General features: G+C 44.8%; 2 protein-coding genes across 10 annotated transcripts in view; both read left to right on the top strand.

The window, feature by feature from the left end:
• IPO11 (importin 11) overlaps positions 1 to 20,786 on the top strand; it is a 260,517-nt gene that overhangs the window by 204,521 nt on the left and 35,210 nt on the right. The window contains exon 29 of one of the 9 annotated variants that reach the window (XM_030566008.1): positions 13,976 to 14,035. The exons of 7 other annotated variants lie outside the window; for them this stretch is intronic. In XM_030566008.1, coding sequence (XP_030421868.1) covers positions 13,976 to 13,979 — 4 coding nt within the window. In that variant the 3' untranslated portion in view covers positions 13,980 to 14,035. Of the gene's footprint in view, positions 1 to 13,103; positions 13,517 to 13,975; positions 14,036 to 20,786 lie in introns of those variants that run through there. One more of the 9 variants, XM_030566007.1, reaches the window with a different exon arrangement.
• On the top strand, positions 13,982 to 16,462 carry LRRC70 (leucine rich repeat containing 70). The gene is given in 4 exon segments (XM_030566009.1): positions 13,982 to 14,368; positions 14,371 to 14,406; positions 14,409 to 14,576; positions 14,579 to 16,462. Coding segments are annotated over 4 exon segments (1,914 nt in total). The 5' UTR covers positions 13,982 to 13,986; the 3' UTR covers positions 15,907 to 16,462.

The raw sequence follows: 20,786 nt of genomic DNA, 5'->3' as shown, positions 1-20,786 counted from the left end.
TCCTCCTCTGAACCACACCTCATAACACAAGGTGAACTGAATGACCTTGTCAGGGATTTGGAACTACCCAAGAGTAAGGCAGAGCTGTTGGGCTCCAGACTACAGCAGTGGAATCTCCTGGCAGGCTCTCAGGGTAAATGGAGCCCATCAATGCTTGCAGACTATTGCTGGACAGTGACAAGAGATGCTCCATTTAATGAATACAAGAGACAAGCCAAGAAGCGCCGAGTAGACACTGAATAGGACTAAACTATGTACATAATAGTTTTTTGCCTTTTGTTTCATACTAAATTTTATTTATATAACCCTTTTGCTGATTTTTAAAGTGTTACATAAACAGGACAGGTGAAATATTATCATGTAAAGCAACCATAAACACGTGAAAAGACCTAGGTTTACAATTTATGATTAAAACTCTACTATCTACACAATATACATAGACATAAAATGTAAAAACTTAAATATCTTAGAAACAGTAGCCAATCAGTTCTTCTTTGAGTGATTGCTCATATCCATTCCAGTTAGGTGTGTGCGCCGCGCGTGCACATTCGTCGGAAAACTTTTACCCTAGCAACTCAGTGGGCTGGCAGGTCGCCCCCTAGAGTGGCGCCGTCATGGTGCTCGATATATATCCCTGCCGGCCCACCCGCTCCTCAGTTCCTTCTTACCGCCCGTGTCGGTTGTTGGAACAGTGGAGCGCGGCTTAGCTGACCTCCACTTCCCTAGCTACTCGTAGTTCTCGTATATAGTTATGCAGTTATAATCCTTTTATATATATATTTGTATAGTTATACGTTTTTTCTTTGCTAACATAGTTAGTTTAGTAATAGTTAGCGGGGTTCAGGAAGTAGCCCCTTTCCTGCACCCGGTGCCGGAGCCCATGCACGGATCACCGGGTTTTAAAATGGGCTCGGCCTGCCAGAAGCCGATGCCAAAGGGAGATCCACACGACTCCTGTTTGAAGTGCCTCAGGGAATCACACTTGACAGCTAAGTGCCCCATTTGCAAGGCTTTTAAGCCGAGAACAAAAAGGAGCGGGACTTTCACTTACGTCTCCGCCTTTGGCAGCGAGCGATGATCAAGCGGCTGGCAGAAGCGCCTCCTCGGCACCGGACCCCGCTGGTACTGCCAAGGCCTTTCAGCACCGGCCGTCGCCGGCACCGAAGTCGACTCGGCACTGCTCCCTTCCTCCGAGGTCGAGAGAGCCTACAATTCCTGCTGGTGCCTGACAGCTCCCAGGCACGCGCCGTGGTTGAGCCCCCTGCTCCTGCTGCTTCCGTGCCACCTGCATCGCAGCCAGAGAGCTCGTCTAAGTCGGATTGCCCGGCACCGACATCTGCAGAGGCACCGATGACATCGGCACCGTCGATTCCAGTCCCCCAGGGCCATTGAATCCAGTGCCTGACAGCTCCCCGGCACGCGCCGTGGTAGAGCTTACTGCTCCCGCTGCTTCTGTGCCAACTGCACCACAGCCAGAGAGCTCGTCTAAGTCGGATCGCCCGGCACCGACACCTGCTGAGGCACTGACGACGTCGGCACCGTCGATCCCGGTCCCACAAAGGCCGTCGAATCCGGTGCCTGACGGCTCCCCGGCACGCGCTGTGGTTGAGCTTACTGCTCCTGCTGCTTCCGTGCCAACTGCACCGCAGCCAGAGAGCTCGTCTAAGTCGGATCGCCTGGCACCGACGACGTCGGCACCGTCGATCCCGGTCCCACAAGGGCCGTCGAATCCAGTGCCTGACGGCTCCCCGGCACACGCTGTGGTTGAGCTTACTGCTCCTGCTGCTTCCGTGCCAACTGCACCGCAGCCAGAGAGCTCGTCTAAGTCGGATCGCCCGGCACCGACACCTGTTGAGGCACCGACGACGTCGGCACCGTCGATCCCGGTCCCATAAGGGCCGTCGAATCCGGTGCCTGACGGCTCCCCGGCACGCGCTGTGATTGAGCTTACTGCTCCTCCTGCTTCCGTGCCAACTGCACCGCAGCCAGAGAGCTCGTCTAAGTCGGATCGCCCGGCACCGACACCTGTTGAGGCACCGACGACGTCGGCACCGTCGATCCCGGTCCCATAAGGGCCGTCGAATCCGGTGCCTGACGGCTCCCCGGCACGCGCTGTGGTTGAGCTTACTGCTCCTCCTGCTTCCGTGCCAACTGCACCGCAGCCAGAGAGCTCGTCTAAGTCGGATCGCCCGGCACCGACACCTACCGAAGCTCTGACGACCTCGTTACCGTCGATCCCGGTCCCACGAGAGCCGTCGAATCTGGTGCCTGACAGCTCCCCAGTATGCACTGTGGTTGAGCCTGCTGTTCCCTCCACGCCGGAGACATTACCAATGGCGAGGGATCTCATTGCCACAACAGAGTCGATGCTGCCTGATCCCGGCACCGCCGGTGCGGGTAATACAGTCTCTTCATATGACCGTCCTCTGTCAGCACAGCAGAGCGGCACCGTTCATGATCATGGTCCCGCAGACGCTCCAGGTCCTGTCGGCACACCCGACACCACTTGCAGTCCCGGTGCTGTTTTCCTCATCGGTACTGGTCGCACTCGCCACACCGGTCGGTATCCCGTTCGCCGACCCGCTACTATCGGCACCGTTCCGACTCCCGGCACCGTGACAGGTACCGTGACTCCCATAGCCTCTCCCCGAGCCTCGAGATCTCGGTCGACCTCCCGGCACCGTTCTGGTTGCAGGTCTGGATCTCGTTCCAGGTACCGGTACGCCTCCCAGTGCCGGTCCCCAGTGCCGAGTTGGGCAAGGTCCGATTGAGTCAGAGACTCTGCCCTTGCCTTTTTTTTTTTAGTGCCTCCATGGCCATCCAGACACGCATCCGTGTCATCCCACATGCGCAGATCTTATGCTCAGGACCACGATTCTGATATGCCCCCCGACAACCTGAGGTGGAGGAGGTCCCAGAGGTAGAGGACCCGGTATGCTGCCCTCTAAGGGGTACGACTACTCGTCTGTCCGCTCTCCTCTCTGCTCACTAGTCTTTCAGTCTGTTAAGGAGAGGTATTGGCATGGCCAGCGGACGCCAGCCCCGAAACCGAAGAAGGCTTGGCGAATGAACCTACTTGGCCGCCAGGTGTACTCTGGAGAGGCCCTGCAGCTCTAGGCAGCAAAGCAACAAGCCTTGCTTAGCTGCTATAATTATAGCACCTGGGTGAAGGTAGTTTAGTTTATGGAGTTTCTCCCTCAAAACTCCCGCCAAGAGTTCGCTGCCGTCTTGGAGGACGGGGGAAAAAGGTACCCAGAGCGTCCCTCCAGGCCTCGTTGGACGCAGCAGACTCAGCAGCCAGGACTCTGGCCTTTGGTGTCGCCATGAGGTGCATCTCATGGCTTCAGGTTTCAAACCTCCGGCCGGAGCTGCAGTATGCCATTCAGGACTTACCCTTTGTTGGTAAAGGCCTCTTCGCGGCAAAGACAGCCCCAGGCTGCGAAGCCTGATGGACAATAGGGTCCTAATGCGCTCTCTCAGCATGCATATGCCAGCGACCAAACGCAGGCCTTTCTGTCCCCAGCCGCCATACTCTGTGCCTAGCCAGAGACAGGACTTTGGCAAACGGCGAGGCCAAGGTGGTCGCAGACAAACGTCAGGACCCCTAAAGAGCCAAGGTCAATGTCCCTCGCAATTACCACTGGGACCAAAGACGAACCTTCCAAGGTGCGCCTGAGGGCTGTGTACCAGTCACAGGCCGGGATCCCAATCCCGCTTTCTCCTGGCGTGGCCCCAGTTAATTTCAGATCGCTAGGTCCTGCGCACGGTGGAGCATGGGTACCACCTCTAATTTGTTCCAACCCTGTCCCCCTTCAGGGACCCCTCTCACGAGCAATTCCTCGTACAAGAGGTGCAGACGCTGACGGACGAAAGGGGCAAGGGGGTTTACTCCCGTTATGCTCTAGTCCCCCACTCGAACGGAGGTCTCAGACCTTCCTAGTCCTGCGCGGACTCAACCAGTTTAGGATAAGGTTGAAGTTCTGCATGGTATCCCTGGGAACCATTATCCCATCCTTGCCTCCTGGGGACTGCTATGCCGCCCTCGATATGAAGGGACGCGTACTTTCACAACGCCGTCTTCCCTCCGCACAGGAGATACCTCCGCTTTCTAGCCAACCGTCAGTACTTCTGGTTTATGGTCCTACTGTTTGGCCTTTCTGCAGCCCCACAGGTATTGACCAAGTATATGGCCATAGTCGCCGCCTACCTTCGCTGATGTCGGATATGCGTTTTTCCATATCTGGACGATTCGCTTATCCGAGGAGACTTCGAGACACAAACCACTCAGCACGTGGGCATCGTCACGGTCTTATTCACAGGTCTAGGCCTGATTATTACTATAGAGCAATCCACTCTGGTTCCCACGCAGAGGTTGGACTTCCTAGGGGCTATCCTGGTCTCCAACCTAGCCGGAGCCTGCTTATCACAGCCGCGGTTTTAGGCGATGGCAACAATCATCTGAGGTCTGCAGACTTTCCCAACGACCTCGGCTCGCACTTGTCTCAGTCTCGTGGGTCCATGGCTGCCCGCAAGTTTGTAACCAAATGCCAAGCTCCGCCTCCGTCCTCTCCAAGTCTGGCTCACCTCGGTGTACCGCCCGGACAGGGAGCCAATGGTCATGGTAGTCACCGTTCCCTCGAGCACCTTAGGCTCCCTAGAGTGGTGGCTAACTCCCTCCCTGGTGTGGGCAGGGATGCGGTTCCATCCACCCCAGCCCTCACTGCCCCTGACGACGGACGCGTCATCTCTCTGTTCGAGTGCTCATGATCACCTCCGAGCTTAAGGCCTTTGGTCTTCTCGGGAGCTGGCATTCCACATCAATGCCCCAAAAATGAGAGTAGTCCGCCTGGTGTGCGAGGGGTTCCAGCGGCAGCTGCGAGGCCGTGGTATCTCGGTGTTTACAGCCAACACAACGGCCATGTCTTCATAAATAACCAGGGAGGGACATGGTCCTCCCCCCTTTTGTTAGGAGGCCATCCATTTCTGGGACTTTTGCATGGCCCAATCGATGGAGCTGGTGATGTCCTTTCTCCCAGGCGTTCGGAACGCCTTGGCGCTTTGACTCAGCAGGTCTTTCCTGTCTTACGAGTGGTCACTCTGCCCCATGTGAGGCGTTCTGCTTTCCAGAAGTGGAGATTTTTCCTCACATAGACCTGTTCGCTCACCGCGAGAGCAGAAAATGCCAGATGTTCTGCTCCTTCCAAGGTCTCTCCTCGGGATCAATCTTGGACGCATTCCTGATGCCGTGGAAAGGCCAACTCCTTTATGCCTTCCCACTGTTCCCACTGGTTCATTAGGTCCTACTCAAACTCTGCAGGGGCAGAGCGCGCATCATCATGATCACTCCAGCGTGGTCCAGGCAGCACTGATATACCACGTTGCTCGGCCTGTCAATAACCAACGGAATTACCCTGGCACCCCACCCAGACCTCATCACTCAGGGCCACGACAGGCTTCCTCACCCAGACCTGCAGCCTCTTCGCCCATGGTTAGCTGCTGCGTACCTGAGCCGGGGTGGCAGGAAGTTTTCCACCTGGTCAACGTACCTGGCTGAGTGGAAGCATTTCTCTACAGGTGCAATACACTCGATCATTGCTCCTACTGAGGTCCTCGATCCCCTCTATTTGGCCTGCTCTGGCGTCAGCAGCAGGACCTGGCGGTATCATCGCTGAGGGTACACTTGGCAGCCATCTCTACCTTCCAGCCAGGCTAAGGTGGACGTTCCGTGTTCTCACACTCTATGGGTTCGAGGTCCCTCAAGGGCTTGGAGCGCTTGCACCCTCGAGTGCGCCGCCTAGCCCCAACCTGGGACCTCAACCTAGTTTTAACCAGACTTATGTCTCCCCCATTCGAGCCGTTCGCGACTGGCCCTCTGCTATACCTGTCTTGGACGACAACTTTCCTCGTAGCTGTTACATCGGCCAGACGAGTCTCCGAGCTCAGAGCTCTTAGGGTGGTTCCGCCGTACACTAGGTTTCACAAAGACAAGGTGCAGTTATGACCACACCCGGCTTTCCTCCCTAAGGTGGTTTCGGCCTTTCATGTTACCCACAGCTCAACGCAATGGGCGCAACAGTTGCACTCCCTGGACATCTGTAGAGTGCTCGCATTTATATTGCGCTGACAGAACCATTTCATAAGGTGCCCCAGCTCTGTCATGGTAGCAGACCAAAGGGAAGGCTTGCTTGTTTTCCTCTCAGAGGATCTCATCTTGGGTGATGGCGTACATCCGCACTTGTTATGATTTGGCTCATATTTCCCCAAGCCACATCACCGTGCATTCTACCAGGGCTCAGGCTTCATCTGCCGCCTTGCTGGCTCGTGTTCCTACCCACGAGATCTGTCGTGCAGCTCCATTGGTCCTCGGTCCATACCTTTGCTTCGCAGTATGCCCTGGTTCAACAGTCAAGAGATGCTGTAGCCTCTGGCTCAGCAGTTTTCATTCTGCCACATTTCACTCCAACCCCACCTCCTACGTAAGGCTTGGGATTCACCTAACTGGAATGAATATGAGCAATCACTCGAAGAAGAAAAGACAGTTACTCACCCTTTGTAACTGTTGTTCTTCGAGATGTGTGCTCATATCCATTCCACACCCTCCCTCCTTCCCCACTGTCGGAGTAAGCCGGCCAAGAAGGAACTGAGGAGCGGGTGGGCCGGCAGGGATATATATTGAGCACCATGACGGCGCCACTCTAGGGGGCGACCTGCCGGCCCACTGAGTTGCTAGGGTAAAAGTTTTCCGACGAATTTGCACGCATGGCGCACACACCTTACTGGAATGGATATGAGCAACACATCTCGAAGAAACAACAGTTACAAAGGTGGAGTAACCGTCTTTTGTTTAAATTGTCATATTTGAATTCAGCACATCAAAATACATAATAAATATCACATTTTATCTCTGAAGCAGACGACTTCTCAAAAATTGTAGACCAGTGTTACAGCCCTTTCCATCAGAGATTAGGCAGCTTTGCCATCTTCTTTGAGAAGCTTTGCAATCTTAGAAATCTGTAGGACAGCAACATGTGGTTTGGTACATACATTTACAAAACATTACTCCTTAGTGGAGGCAATAAGATCTGATTCCCACTTTGGCAGAGCTGTCTTATACTCACTATTCAGCTGGATTCTAAGAATTAGGTTATTACTTGTGAGTCACCAAGAGTGGAATACATATGGACAGGCACTTGAAGAAGAAAACGGTTAATTACCTTAATTACTGTTTTTCAAGATGCATTTTCCATAAATATTGAATGACCCACCATCCTTTCCCACTACCTTGACGTCCTTTAACAGCTGGATTCTGTATTGGCAAAGGAACTATTGGACAGTTGGGGTTGCCCCACTGTTTATACCCTGTGATGGGAAATTCTGCAATGTGCTTAAGTTGAATTTGGAAAGGAGCTAAGTTTTACCTATAATGTTGACATAGAATTATTATTATGCTTATGTACAAGAAGATAATTTCAGACAGTAATTTTATGGTTTTCTTTTAAAGAAAACAAGACAGTGTTTGCTTTTAATGTACAAAAGAAGCACAGCATGCATTTATGAATATGGCCTTGCCACTATTCTATAATATTTGGACATGTCTAATTTTGCTTCCCTAGAAATTTCTGTTAGCATCTGTTATTACAAAACAGCTTGCAGAACTAGCACTCTAGATTGAAAGATTTTCAGGGCAAGTAGTATACTTTTTGTCAGTAAAATATCATGCATATTTATGGGCACTATATAAAATTTGATAAATTGAGAAATCTGGAGAAAAAAATCGAAAATACAGATTGCGAAATCAGAGTAATTACATCAGCAATAATGACCAAACCATGGTGAATTTGGTTGGGATAAAAGGCCAGTTGGGCATAGTTCATTTTGCTTCAGCCTGTTAATTCCAGCCATTTTTTTGTCCAAGAGATATTCTGTAACAAGGCCATTACTGCTTTTATAAGATGAAAATGAAAAGTGTAGGCTTTGGGCTATTTTAATAGGTAATGCTGTTTTAGGCTCAGATCTTGCAAATGACAGTGTATGAGCAGGCTGTTGCAACCACACAGTTGCAGGCTAGGGCCTCAGTTGGTGTGTACATGACATTTGCTGTGCTCTGTACATGAATTAACAAGACATTCTAACTTCTTTTTTCATGTACATTCCATTTATGTTGAAAATTGCTGTGTTTCAAAAAAAGTGTTACTTTTTAATCCTCTCCAAAAATGGCTTGAAATTAATTTATGGGTACTACTGTTTGTTTCGTTACAATAGCTGTGAAATTAAGCACAAAGACAATTTTTAACTAAAATGGCGAACTATATTACTATTACAAATGTGCTGCAAAAAAACCTATATGCTCACTGAAGGACAAGAATATCATTGTGTTTTGTGTTTACTATGTATTGTCATGATAATTCCCCACTCTGAACCTTAGCGTCCAAAAGATGGGGTACCAGCATGAATTCCTCTAAGCTTATTTACCCAGCTTAGAACCTGTAGCGCTGCCATCCAACCAGGAATTACAGTGCCTGGTACACTCTGGTCCCCCCAAAACCTTGCCCGGGGACCCCCAAGACCCAGTCCCCTCTGGATCTTGACACAAGGAAAGTAAACCCTTGCCTTCACCGTTGCCTCTCCCAGACTTCCCCTCCTGGGTTACCCTGGAAGACCACTGTGATTCAAACCCCTTGAATCCTGAAGCAGAGAGGAAAATGCACCTTCCCCCCTCCTTCTCTCTTCCCCTCCCAGATTCTTCCTGAGAGAAAGTAATCCTGCCATAGAGAGAAATCAGCCTCTCTCTCCCTCTTCCCTCCTTCTCCCCACCAATTCCCTGGTGAATCCAGAACCCAGTCCCCTGGGATGTCACCAGAATAAGAAAACAATTAGGTTCTTAAACAAGAAAAGCTTTAATTAAAGAAGGAAAAAACAGTAAAAATTATCTTTGTAAATTTAAGATGGAATTAGGTACAGGGTCTTTCAGCTATAGACACTGGGAACACCCTCCAAGCCTAAGTATACAAGTAGAAATTAAAATCTTTCAGCAAAATACCAATTTGAACTCCTTTCAGCCAAATACACATTTGAACTCCGTTCCAGCCAAATACACATTTGCAAATAAAGAAAACAAACATAAGCCTAACTCGCTTTATCTACCTAGTACTCACTATTTTGAATCTATAAGAACCGGTATCAGGGAGATTGGAGAGAAACCTGGTTGCACGTCTGGTCCCTCTGACCCCCAGAGTTAACAACAACCAAACTAACAGTACAGCACAAAAACTTCCCTCCCTCAAGATTTGAAAGTATCCTGTCCTCTGATTGGTCCTCTGGTCAGGTGACAGCCAGGCTTACTGAATTTGTTAACCCTTTACAGTCAAGAGGATATAAAATACTGCTGTGCTATTAACTTTTCTTATCTGTTTATGACAGTATCTAAAAAAGCTTCTATAAAAATTCCCACTGATTGGGCATATTAAGGATCTGTCAACAACATTCTGTGCAGCTTGGAAAGCTGTTCATCTGTTCCATTTGCAGTGTTGCTAAGGTTATATAAAAGGGTGACAAGCCTGAGAAAAACAACAATTTCATACAGATGCAAAGGGTTGTTGAAAATCCAGGTCAAATTCTCTGAGGATGTTACTCTGTTAAAGTAATGGAAAGAATTTGGCCTTCTAAAAAGAATTGGTACCAATTTACCTTCTACAAAGAAATGTCCGTAATTTTATGAAGCAAACGTAGGAAAGATGAGAAATCAACCCTTTAAATTTGTATATACATTTACTGTATGTATAGTTAGCGTAACCTTACTGAGATGAATGATGCAGTTTGGAACAGAGTTTAAAGGTGCTGGAAGTTATTTCCATATCAGCATTTTTGTGCCAAAAATACCTTTTTATTATAGGCAAGGCTGGTAGCAACACCTGTAGTTAAGGTGTCTTCATTATAAGAGATTACATTCAGTTCCTTACAACCTTGCCAAATTTAGGGCTTAAATTTTCCCTGCCAGATATGTGCCTCAGGATTTTTGTAAGGTTTTAGCAAAAACAGTTCAGTGGTTTCTGAGAACAAAGTTAGGAAAAAGTATGTTGTTTTGTCTCACTGATTTTTTTATTTGTATTTTTTTAACAACCATTTTGTTGAGAAGCTTTAGTGCATCCAGGTATTGGAGCAGAAACTTGAAATTTGGCTGGGGGTTTCACCATGATATCAAGCATGTGCCCTTTGCTGTCCCTATGAAAATCTACCCCCATCTAGCAAAGTTAAAAGCCTCTGAAAAATTACGGTTTGCACATCCGCTGTAGCGGTTTGTTAGAGGCAGGCAGCATTATATTCCAAAGATTTATCTGCACTGAGAATTCTCCATTGCCACTATCATAACCTAGTCCCAGATTTGGACCTTAGCGTCCAAAATATGGGGGTTAGCATGAAAACCTCCAAGCTTAGTTACCAGCTTGGACCTGGTAAAGCTGCCACCACCCAAAAAATAAGAGTGTTTTTGGGGGCACTCTGTTCCCCCCCAAAACCTTCCCTGGGAACCCCAGACCCAAATCCCTTGAGTCTCACAACAAAGGGAAATAAACCTTTTCCCTTCCCCCCTCCAGGTGTTCCTGGAGAGATACACAGAAGCAAACTCCGTGAATCTAAACAGAGGGAGTCACCCTCTCTATTTCCAGTCCTGGAAAACACAAGCACTTCCCTCTTCACCCAGAGGGAATGCAAAGTCAGGCTAGTAAATCTAACACACACAGATTTCCCCCTGACTTCTTCCTCCCACCAGTTCCCTGGTGAGCTGCAGACTCAATTCCCTGGAGTTCCCCACTAAAGAAAAACTCCAACAGGTCTTAAAAGAAAGCTTTATATAAAAAAGAAAGAAAAATACATAAAAAATGGTCTCTCTGTATTAAGGTGACAAATACAGGGTCATTTGCTTAAAAGAATATTGAATAAACAGCCTTATTCAAAAAGAATACAATTCAAAGCACTCCAGCAACTATAGACATGTAAATACAAAACAACAAACCATTTTTGTACTCACAACTTGGAAACAGAAGATTAGAAAGCAGGAAATAGAAAAAAATCACTCCTCATAGCGAGAGAGTACAGGCAGAAGACCCCAGAACAAAGGACTCACACACAAAGTTCCCTCCACCCAGATTTGAAAAAGTCTTGTTTCTGATTGGTCCTCTGGTCAGGTGTTTCAGATTACTTCTTTCCAGGTGAAAGAGACGTTAACCCTTAGCTATCTGTTTATGACAGCCACACAACTCTTGGGTCAATATGGTCTAGGTGAATAAAATGCTTATAAAAGGTTACACACTTTGAAAAATCAGACCCTAGAACTCTCAAGTTTGGCTCCCAATGTTATAGACATTTGAAAAATTTGTTCTTATCTCCCAGTGGTTCAATTTCTTATCTGCAAAGTGGGGATAATATCTTACACTGGAAAGGTGTTGTAAAGATAAATTCATTAATGTTGTGAATGGTTCTGGGTGTCATAGAAGAGTCCATGAGGAAATTTAATAATTTTGTATTCAGTGCAGGTTTTAAATACTATGCAGTAAATAAGACATGGGGCCATACCTGAATGATGAGGATAAAAAGACATAGTGACCAGATACCATCTTGTGCACTGAATGAGACAAGGTCCTGTAGAAAACATAGTAAATAAAGGTTATCCTAATGCACATTGACAAAGGAGCCAAATTAAGGTTCAACAGGCAACCTTAATTCTGGCAGTTTTCTGACTTTTGAGTGTTTGATTTTGTGACCTTAATGTTCTTAGCACAGTGCTTTTGTGTGTAATATGCATGCTCAGTAAGGACAGACTCTTCAGAGATTTTAGCTGCCAAGCTATACTAAGTCTCCACTAATTATGTGTGAAGTGATATTTTTCAGAGGCTTATAACTTGGCCAAATTTGAGTGGATTTTTCACAGGGATGGCAAACACACACATCTCTGCCAAAGCCCTCCTCAGCCCTCCCTCTCCAGCCAATTTTAAGTCACTGTTCCAAAGCAAGGGGACATTAGATATCCTCAGAGAAAAAGTTACCAGTGTTTTAATATGGACACAACAAAGGGTTTATCCCTAACCTCATTCTTAGAAATGGCTGAAGTGTTTTAACTGAACTTTTCCCCCAGAAAAGTTCAGCATCAGGTAGATATCCAGCATGTAAAATTTCAGCCATAACACTTGCAGTTTGGGAAGTTATAAGTAACTGAATCAGTGTCTTATGGTGGTAAGTATCAGGCAACCTTAATATCGGGTGGTGCTACTAGCCCTGCTTATCATCGAGATGACTGGATCGCTGCTGTAAAAAGTTATTTGTGACATATGTCATGAATTTTGCATACATAACTACAAAACTGTGTTTTAAGAAGGACGATAATAACTTCTCCATTTGAAGCTGCACGGAGAATTTTAGGCAGTCATATTAATTTTGGCTGGAACATGGATGCAGAGATTTCCACTCTTACAGAAATGATCACAAGATCTTTTAATTATTGCAAGGATTTCACAACCCTCCATTTTTATACCTTCCAAAGATGAAGCATAGGATTTTCAAAAGCACCTAAATGATTTAGGAGCACATGAAAGTCACTTGCATGCTTTTGAAAATTGCATCTGACACCTCCAGCAACACAATTGCATGTTATGATATGAAGGATCAAGTTCAAAAGTGACTTAGATAAAATATTACTTTCTAGTGTCTCACCACACCATTTCCTTACACCATGTAAATTTCATTGCTCTTCCATCGAAATACTGACCAGACCTGATTTTAGTTAATTTGTGAGACCCTGATGAGATCACAGCCAAAGTCCCCTTTTATAGACCTTAGTACTTCCTTACTTGGTAAAACTACGTTAATTATGTTGTTTGCATTAGGAACAACTTTTTGCTGTAGTCAGTGAACTGGTAAATGCTTAAAATGATATATTTTCTGTTTGTGAATAAATGCTTCTACGTTTACGACGTGTGTTATCCACAATAGATATGTTTTACTATCTGATATGCAACTCTTATTGTCCACCACCAGTTTTATAAATTAAACATGTATAGACTGTAACAACTATGTACTACAACAAATGAATTTATTTCTTGGTTTTCTAGAAATAAATAGCTGAGATTTCCTTTCCAACAATCCTTTAGAAGCACAGATAAAATGACTTCCTGTCTCACTATTTCCTGTATCCATGGTAACCTCTCTTTAACCACTCGCTGTGGAAGAACCTATGGGAAGAATGTTTCCTGAGTGAAACAGTTGCAAAACCTAGGGCAAAGCGTGAGCGCTCTAATAAACTGGAATGTTGCTAAGAAAAGTCTTACAGCAAGTCTAAAAAGTAAACTTGTAAGTAAGTCCAGTGAACGGCCTCACAAGCCAGCTGATAATATGAATTTGTGGTTTGGGGTAAGACCTTTTTGGGTATATTTTGAACTTAACTGGGCTCACTTAAAAGTTAAATTCAAAAAGGGAATGAAATGTTACTGATGAAAAGAAACTTGTTTCAATGTATAAAAAAAGTCAGTATGTATTTTTTTATAAATGCCAGTGAAGCTTTAAAACTTTTCAAATATATAAAAATAAGGAAAGATTTACAATGTGTTGAATTTACTGAAAGCCATTGTTATGACAGAATTAGTTGCTTTTAAATGGTAACTGATTAAATATATTTCAACTAGCTTGGCAAGCATATTCATTTTACCTTTCTTTTACTCTATTTTTAGTTCACTTCTAATGTAGGGCAATTGCCTAAGAAGCAGTTTAATCTTTATGATGTTTAACTATTTAGTGTCAAAAGAGAGAAGAAGTAGAATACAGTATTTAAAAGTACTGTTTGTTCGTTTATATGGCATATTGGCTGAGAATATTAAAAATTATCACAAAGAGTTGCATCTGTTTTTTAAAATTATACAAATGGAACCATAGAACTTTAAATGAGCGATATTTACAAATTTGATTATTTTTTTTTTATCTCTAATAGCTAAGTCAGAGATGACTGAGAAAGCCAAAGACAGGGATATGTGTGGACTTCAGAGTTCTGTACCCTGCACAGGAGTATTCCTTCATATCCTTAACTGTTTTCTTTTGTTGCTGCTCCAGAAAGAGGTACTTGGTTGTCCATCTGTCTGCCAGCTCTGCACTGGGAAACAAGTTAATTGTCGTAACTTAGGTCTTTCAAGCATTCCAAAGAACTTTCCAAAAAGTACAGTACTTGTATACCTCAGTGGGAATAATATATCGCATGTAATTCCAAATGAATTAACAGGCCTTCAGAAGCTTGCTGTGCTCTATTTGGATAATTCCAGCATTTCATATGTGCATCCAAAGGCTTTTGTTGAACTCAGTAAACTGTGCTACTTACATCTAAATAATAATCAATAAAACGTATGGATCCAGGAATATTTGATGGGCTTTCGATCTTCATTGTTTATATCTTCAGAATAATCAAATATCTTTTGTTCCTAGAGGATTATTTAGTGGTCTCATTTCAGTTCGATACCTAACGCTTGAAAGAAATCGCCTCAGTATCCTTGGACGTGGCACTTTCTTGGGAATGATTAGTCTTCAAACGCTTAACCTAGCCAAAAAATTTCACGGATATCAGATACAGCATTTCATCATCTTGGAAACCTTGTGTATTTGTACCTTGAAGGTAATAATTTAACACACGTGCCATCAAAGGCCATTGGAATACTTAAAAATCTAGGAAGACTTTCCTTGTCTCACAACCCTGTTGGATCAATACATCCTTTTGCATTTAAAGGACTTGACAGGCTTGAATATCTATCTTTAAAAAGTGCAAAAATAAAAAGCATTATCATGAATGGATTTGCTGGATTAAATAATCTGAAAAAGTTAATTTTAAGCCATAATGATTTAGAACATGTAAATTCCAACACTTTTAGTTCGTTGCATAATTTAATGTACCTGCAACTAGACAAGAATAAAATAGTTAGTATTGGTGATAATACATTTGAAAAAATGGGATCTTCTTTAAAGATTCTAAATCTAGCATCTAACAACCTTACTGATTTGCAGCCTAAAGTGCTCAAGCCTTTGGTTTCATTAGCTCATCTACAGGCAAATAACAACCCTTGGAACTGTAGCTGCACACTGCTTGGGCTACGGAATTGGCTAGCATTATCTTCAATCTCTGTCAAAATCCATTGTCAAAATCCCCCAAGTATGCGTGGTAGACCTTTGCATTATGTTAAATGGACCGAATTTACAAACTGTGCTATCACTACCGCTAATCCAGAAACAGCCTGGAGTGTAGCATCTGTCGGTATGCATCATAGCACTGCCACTTTAGTAATGGCATGGCACATGGTAACCACATATGATACACTTGTACATTTGGAAAAAGCTGGAACTAAACGTGTTACTTTCTGGGGAAGAGCTCCAACTACATCTGCCAGTCAATTTCTTTATGAAGAATATGCTCCTGGGAATCCATCAGAAGCAACGACAGTGTTATCAGTATTACCAGAGCAAACAGCTGCACAGGTCGTGCCAGTTAACTTGACCATGGAACAGAAAAGTGTATTTCCTCCAGATGCTGCATCTGTATCCTTAAAAACATCTCTAATCTGTACACAGCAGGTGGAGAAACTGAATCAGGCATTTGACATTTTATTAGCTTTTTTCATTTTAGCTTGTGCTGTGATCCTTTTTCTAATCTATAAAATTGTCCAGTTGAGACAGAAGCTGAAGATGCTGGGAGACACGGGGGAAAAGGGAATAGAGTACTACAGTTCTTACCAGGCTGGTAGATACAATGTAACTGATCCAGTTCAGTCCCTACCTCAAAATCCAATGAGAAGTTCAGAATTGGACCAAATTAAGCTTCTCAAACGAACAATGCCTGAAAGTCAGGCGCAGGTCATTTTGTTTGAACATTCAGCATTGTAACTTATTCAGTTAGACTTTTGATGTTGAATCTATTGTGGTTTGAAATGTCAAGAAATCAAGTGCATTAAGTTCTCTTAAAAATAGTTGAAGTTTCTCTGTTCGGTTAACTGGTTGATGGTTTTGTGGAGACTGTTATAATCTGGAATTGATATCATGATTCTTACTCCAAACTTTTAATAGCTATATTGTCATTTGAATCTTAAGCCTGTGTCATGGACAAATCTCATTCTACTCTGTCCCCATTTGAGAGAATTCTTCATTCATAACTCCTGCAGCTAAAAATGAGTATTCTCCCTGTGTGAGAAGCTAAAACTATGCTTTTAAAAGCTTTTGTTCTTTTCAAATATTTATTATTAAATTATTCATAGAAGCAACATAAAACAGCTTGTAAATCAGTAAGCAAAACTGATGGTGATTGTTGTTGTCAGCATCATGAAGCTGTGTGTGAAAATGATTCTCTTAGGAAGATAGTCTCTTAATATGTGAATAGTAATTCATAATGACTATCTGAAATGGAGCAGAAAACGAAAAGGATGCACATTCCTTTTCATTTAACTTGGATTAAGTTAAATCTTCTGAGAAACAGGCAAAATAAACTATACATTATTTGTATTTAAATACAAATATATGTTGCTAATTGTTACAGTGTGTATAGTATGTATATTAAAATTAGATATACAATAATTCATTATCCAAATTCTCTATCCAAAAATCGTAGTTATCCGAATACACAGTATGTCCCCCTATGTTAGTTAACAGCATTTCCATTTTTTCAAATGCCCAGTTATCCAAAAGTTTTGGCTGTCTCCCAGGCATAGGCAGCAGGTGGCAAAGACTAGAGGGGGCTAAGCCTCCCTAAATCTATCTCTGCCTCTGTGATGTAGCCACGAGTGGGTTGATTGGGTCTTAGCACCGAGGCCTACCCAAATCTGAGCACCAGCCACAGTGCTTAAAGTGAGGGGGGTTATGGAGGTGTCTCAGCCCTAGATTTTTTTTCCTTTTTTTAAGATTGAGCCAGGTTACCATGGGGCAGTCTTTTAGTAGAGCTGCGCCACTTCATACCATTCTGCACATCTCTGCTTCCCCATCAACACAGGCTCTGATTGGCTCTCAGCTGCCAAACAATCAGGTTTTGACCAGGGCCCCCACCCAGCAATGGATGAGGGCAGGGCATGCCTTCATCAATAGGAAAGGAAGTAACCTGAGCTGGGTGGCATTGGATGGAGATGGAGCCTGTATTGATGGGGAACGGAACAAAGTCTGAGACTGGAAGCAGGAGCCTGTTTGCCAGGTCTCAAAACTACTCCCTGGTGCAACCACTTCTCTCACAGTCATGCAGAAGAGGGACTCTGTCCCTAAGCACCTAGCTCTGGTTACTGCTTTCCCATGGTCTCCCATCTCCCACAGCTAATCTGATTGTAGCCAGCATCTGCCACCCACCCAAGGCCATGGTTGGGTTGAGGCACGTTTCTGAAAATGGGGAGCAGTAGCCAGAGCTGGATGGTGTAATAGCAGAACCACTTCCCTGCTGCCATAACAGAGCAGTGGCCAGGCCATATTTGAGTGGCATTGTGACCTGGCACACAGGGTTTTACTACTTCCAGTCTCTGCTCTGCTCCCACATAGACACAAGCTTATGTGTGACTATGCCCTTGGTCAAGCCCTCCACCCCTAAAATGTATATATATTCACCATCCTCCCAGGCCATGTGGATAAACAGAAATGAACTGTGTATTGTTTGTTCATGTATGCATATATCGTCCTCTGCATATCACACTAACTGGAAAATAGGGTATATAGAGAAATAACTTTTCCTGTACATTGAAAAAAGGACTTCATAATGTCCAGCATGGAGGCCTAGATAATTATTCCTTAAGAGGAGGAATTTTTTCATCCTGAGGTTAATAGTTTTTTTCCTATGAACTTGAAAATGCCAGTTTTTGTATCATTCATCATCCCATTTAAGATTTTTTTTTTTAGTTACCATGCTGTATTATTAAATAGCCTTTGCTGAGGGGTATATTTTGAATCACAAAGGGAAAGGACTTTGTGTCAGCCAGTACCAGAGATCTAGCTCTTAAGATCAGGATCCATCTTGAATAAATGTAAATTAGTTTTTAATTTGTACCTTGCATCTTCTTTAGCTATTTATATTTACTCAGAATATTGTTTGATTATGTTTGCTGGTATCCTGGGGTGTATGTTAAACTCTTCTAATTTTCTTTTATTTTGAGGCTGTATTTATTTGATGTTTTCCTCCTCAGACAATGTGAATGATAGCATTAAAAAGGCTATAGAAGTTTGTCACAACCACTAATTTAGGGTCAGATTTTCAGCCAATCCTAAACTGGGTCTCCATTTTTGTAGGTGCAGTTTTGCATCCATAAGTATGTGCACTAGAAATATAGATAATGTTATGTATCTAAGCAACCAAATCTACAAGCACAATATTTGTGCCTTCAGTTTTGCACCAGTAAAAATGGAGACCAGTATTTGAACATATGTCCCCAAATGTGAAATGAATTTATGTTGTTCAACTATAGAGCCAGATCCTTTAGTGTTGCACATCCCTTTTTCATCATGCTGCCAGTACATTATGGTCAGTCTGCCATAGGAGCATCACCACAGTGCACAACGGGCATCCTCTAAAGCAGTGTTTTTCAAAGTTCATGTCGTGACCCAGTATTGGGTCATGGCATGTAAGGCACTGGGTTGCCTTGCTCAGCACCCAGGGACCCTAACGGCTCTGCTCAGCACTGCTGACCAGGACATTAAAAGTCCCATCAGCAGTGCTGCCCAGCTAAGGCAGGCTAGTGCCTACCTGTTCCTGCACCGCGCTGCACCCTGGAAGTGGACAGCAACGGGTCTGGCTTCTAGGCAGGAGGGCCACAGGGCTTGGCACACTGCCCATGCTCCGAGCACTGGTTCTGCACTCCCGACCAATGGGGGTGGGGCGGGGGGAGAGGATGGTGCCTGCGGGCGAGAGGTGCATGGAGCCACTTGCGCACCTACGTTTAGGAGCTAGACCTACTGCTGGCTGCTTCTGAGGCGCAGCATAGTCCGCGGTGCCAGGACAGGTGGGAAGCCTACCTCTGCACCTTGGCTGTGCCACTGACTGGGAGCTGCCGGAGGTAAGTCTGTGCCCCAACCCCACGCCTCAATCCCCTGCCCCAGCCCTGAGCCCCCCGAACCCGTAACCCCTTCCTGCACCCCAAACCTCTCATCCTCAGCCCCACCCCAGAGCCTGCACCCCAAGCCCAGAGCCCTGAACCCCTCCCACACCCCAATCCCCTGCCCCAGCCCTGAGCTCACCCCCAAACCCTGAGCCCCTCCTGCACCCCAACACCTCATGCCCGGCCCTACCCCACAGCCCTTGCCCCCATACCCCAACCCTCTGCCCCAGCCCTGAGCCCATCCCACACCCCAAACCCCTCATCCCCAGCTCCATTAGGGCATGGATATCAACAATTTTCTTCAACTGGGTCCCCAAAAAAAAAGTTTGAAAGCCACTGCTCTAAAGGCATAGAACCACCAAAAGGCTCCTGTATCATCCCACTTTTCTGCTGGCAGCATAGGGGACATGTCTGAGATGCCTCTATGTTGGATTGATCCCCAGCTGCAGTTTCAGCTTCTCAGGTTACTATAAGTTGTTACTGAGGACTGCTCCTGTTCACAACAACCCAGTACTGGGAAAACAAGCTTTCCACCACCTTCAGGCTTGTGCTCTCATCCCACACTGCACGATATACACCTTGCTATAGCCAAGTGTCTGACCTGTGATTTCTTTGTATTAAATGTGGTGCAGCATCAGGCATCCTTGAATGAGTCTTTTCTATTTTAGGTAATCTATTTTAAGTTTAAAAATCATCACTCATATGCTACTAGGGGAACAGCTACTATGGGTCACATGACCTTGTTTCAACCAGTTGGATTGTTTGGCATTACGTGGCTATAATACTTTTACAACTATGTATGCTATAGAGGTGTTAAGTATAATATGCACATATATTTAGAGAGGAGGAAGCATGGAAAATGTTTCTTGCCTGGATTCAGATTTAAAATGTCCTTTAGATAGCATGGTCATTGAAGCTGAAACAAAGCCATCTTGTCTTCTTGCCCCATTGTGCTTATTATCACATTCTGGTTCCTATATAGAATTCATTGATCTGGTGGTGGTAGGGTTTCTTGTGGGGTTAGTAACAATTACAAACTATGAAATGATGGATTTTTAAAAAACTTTGTCTTCCTAAACAGTCTGTGACATTTTATAAGTCTGTCCTTAGTAATAAGGGACCAATATAATCTCCTAGGTTAAAAAAGTCCACGTGGCTTCTCTCATAATAGAAGGGAGCATATGGACCATGCTTTTCAGTTTTTATACATTTCTTCCTTAGATCAGAGGTTCTCACTCTTTCAGAGTATAGATTACATTAATACAGCAACCCCTCAAAATCAGACTGCCCTCTCATTTTTGATTGCGTAACATTCCTGAGGCAGCTCCAGCCATTGCTTACATACACAAGTGATATTAGGTAATTATTTAATGTAATTTTAGGCTGTTTCTCTATGTGATTTATTAGTTGGAAATGAGGAGAAACCAGTTCCACGTGACCAGCAAGTGCTCTGTGGACCACAAGCATTCCACTGACCGCAATTAGTGAAATGCTTCTTTACATTATCTTCAAGATGATGTTGATATGGAAGCAATTTTGAGAAAAAAATTCCATTGTAGAAGTAAAAGCATCATTGGTCTGATTTTTCGAAGTGCTAAACACCCAAAAATCCTGCTAATGTTGATATAAGGTTTGGAATCAGGCTGGTCGGGGGGGGGGGGGAGGTATTTTTTTTTCTATTAAAGGAAGCATGCATTAATTTTCCAG

This window comes from Gopherus evgoodei, chromosome 6, assembly GCF_007399415.2.
Source record: "Gopherus evgoodei ecotype Sinaloan lineage chromosome 6, rGopEvg1_v1.p, whole genome shotgun sequence".
Lineage (NCBI taxonomy): Eukaryota > Metazoa > Chordata > Testudines > Testudinidae > Gopherus > Gopherus evgoodei.
The sequence above is the reverse complement of the archived record's forward strand: the minus strand, read 5'-3'. Positions and strand labels throughout refer to the sequence as shown.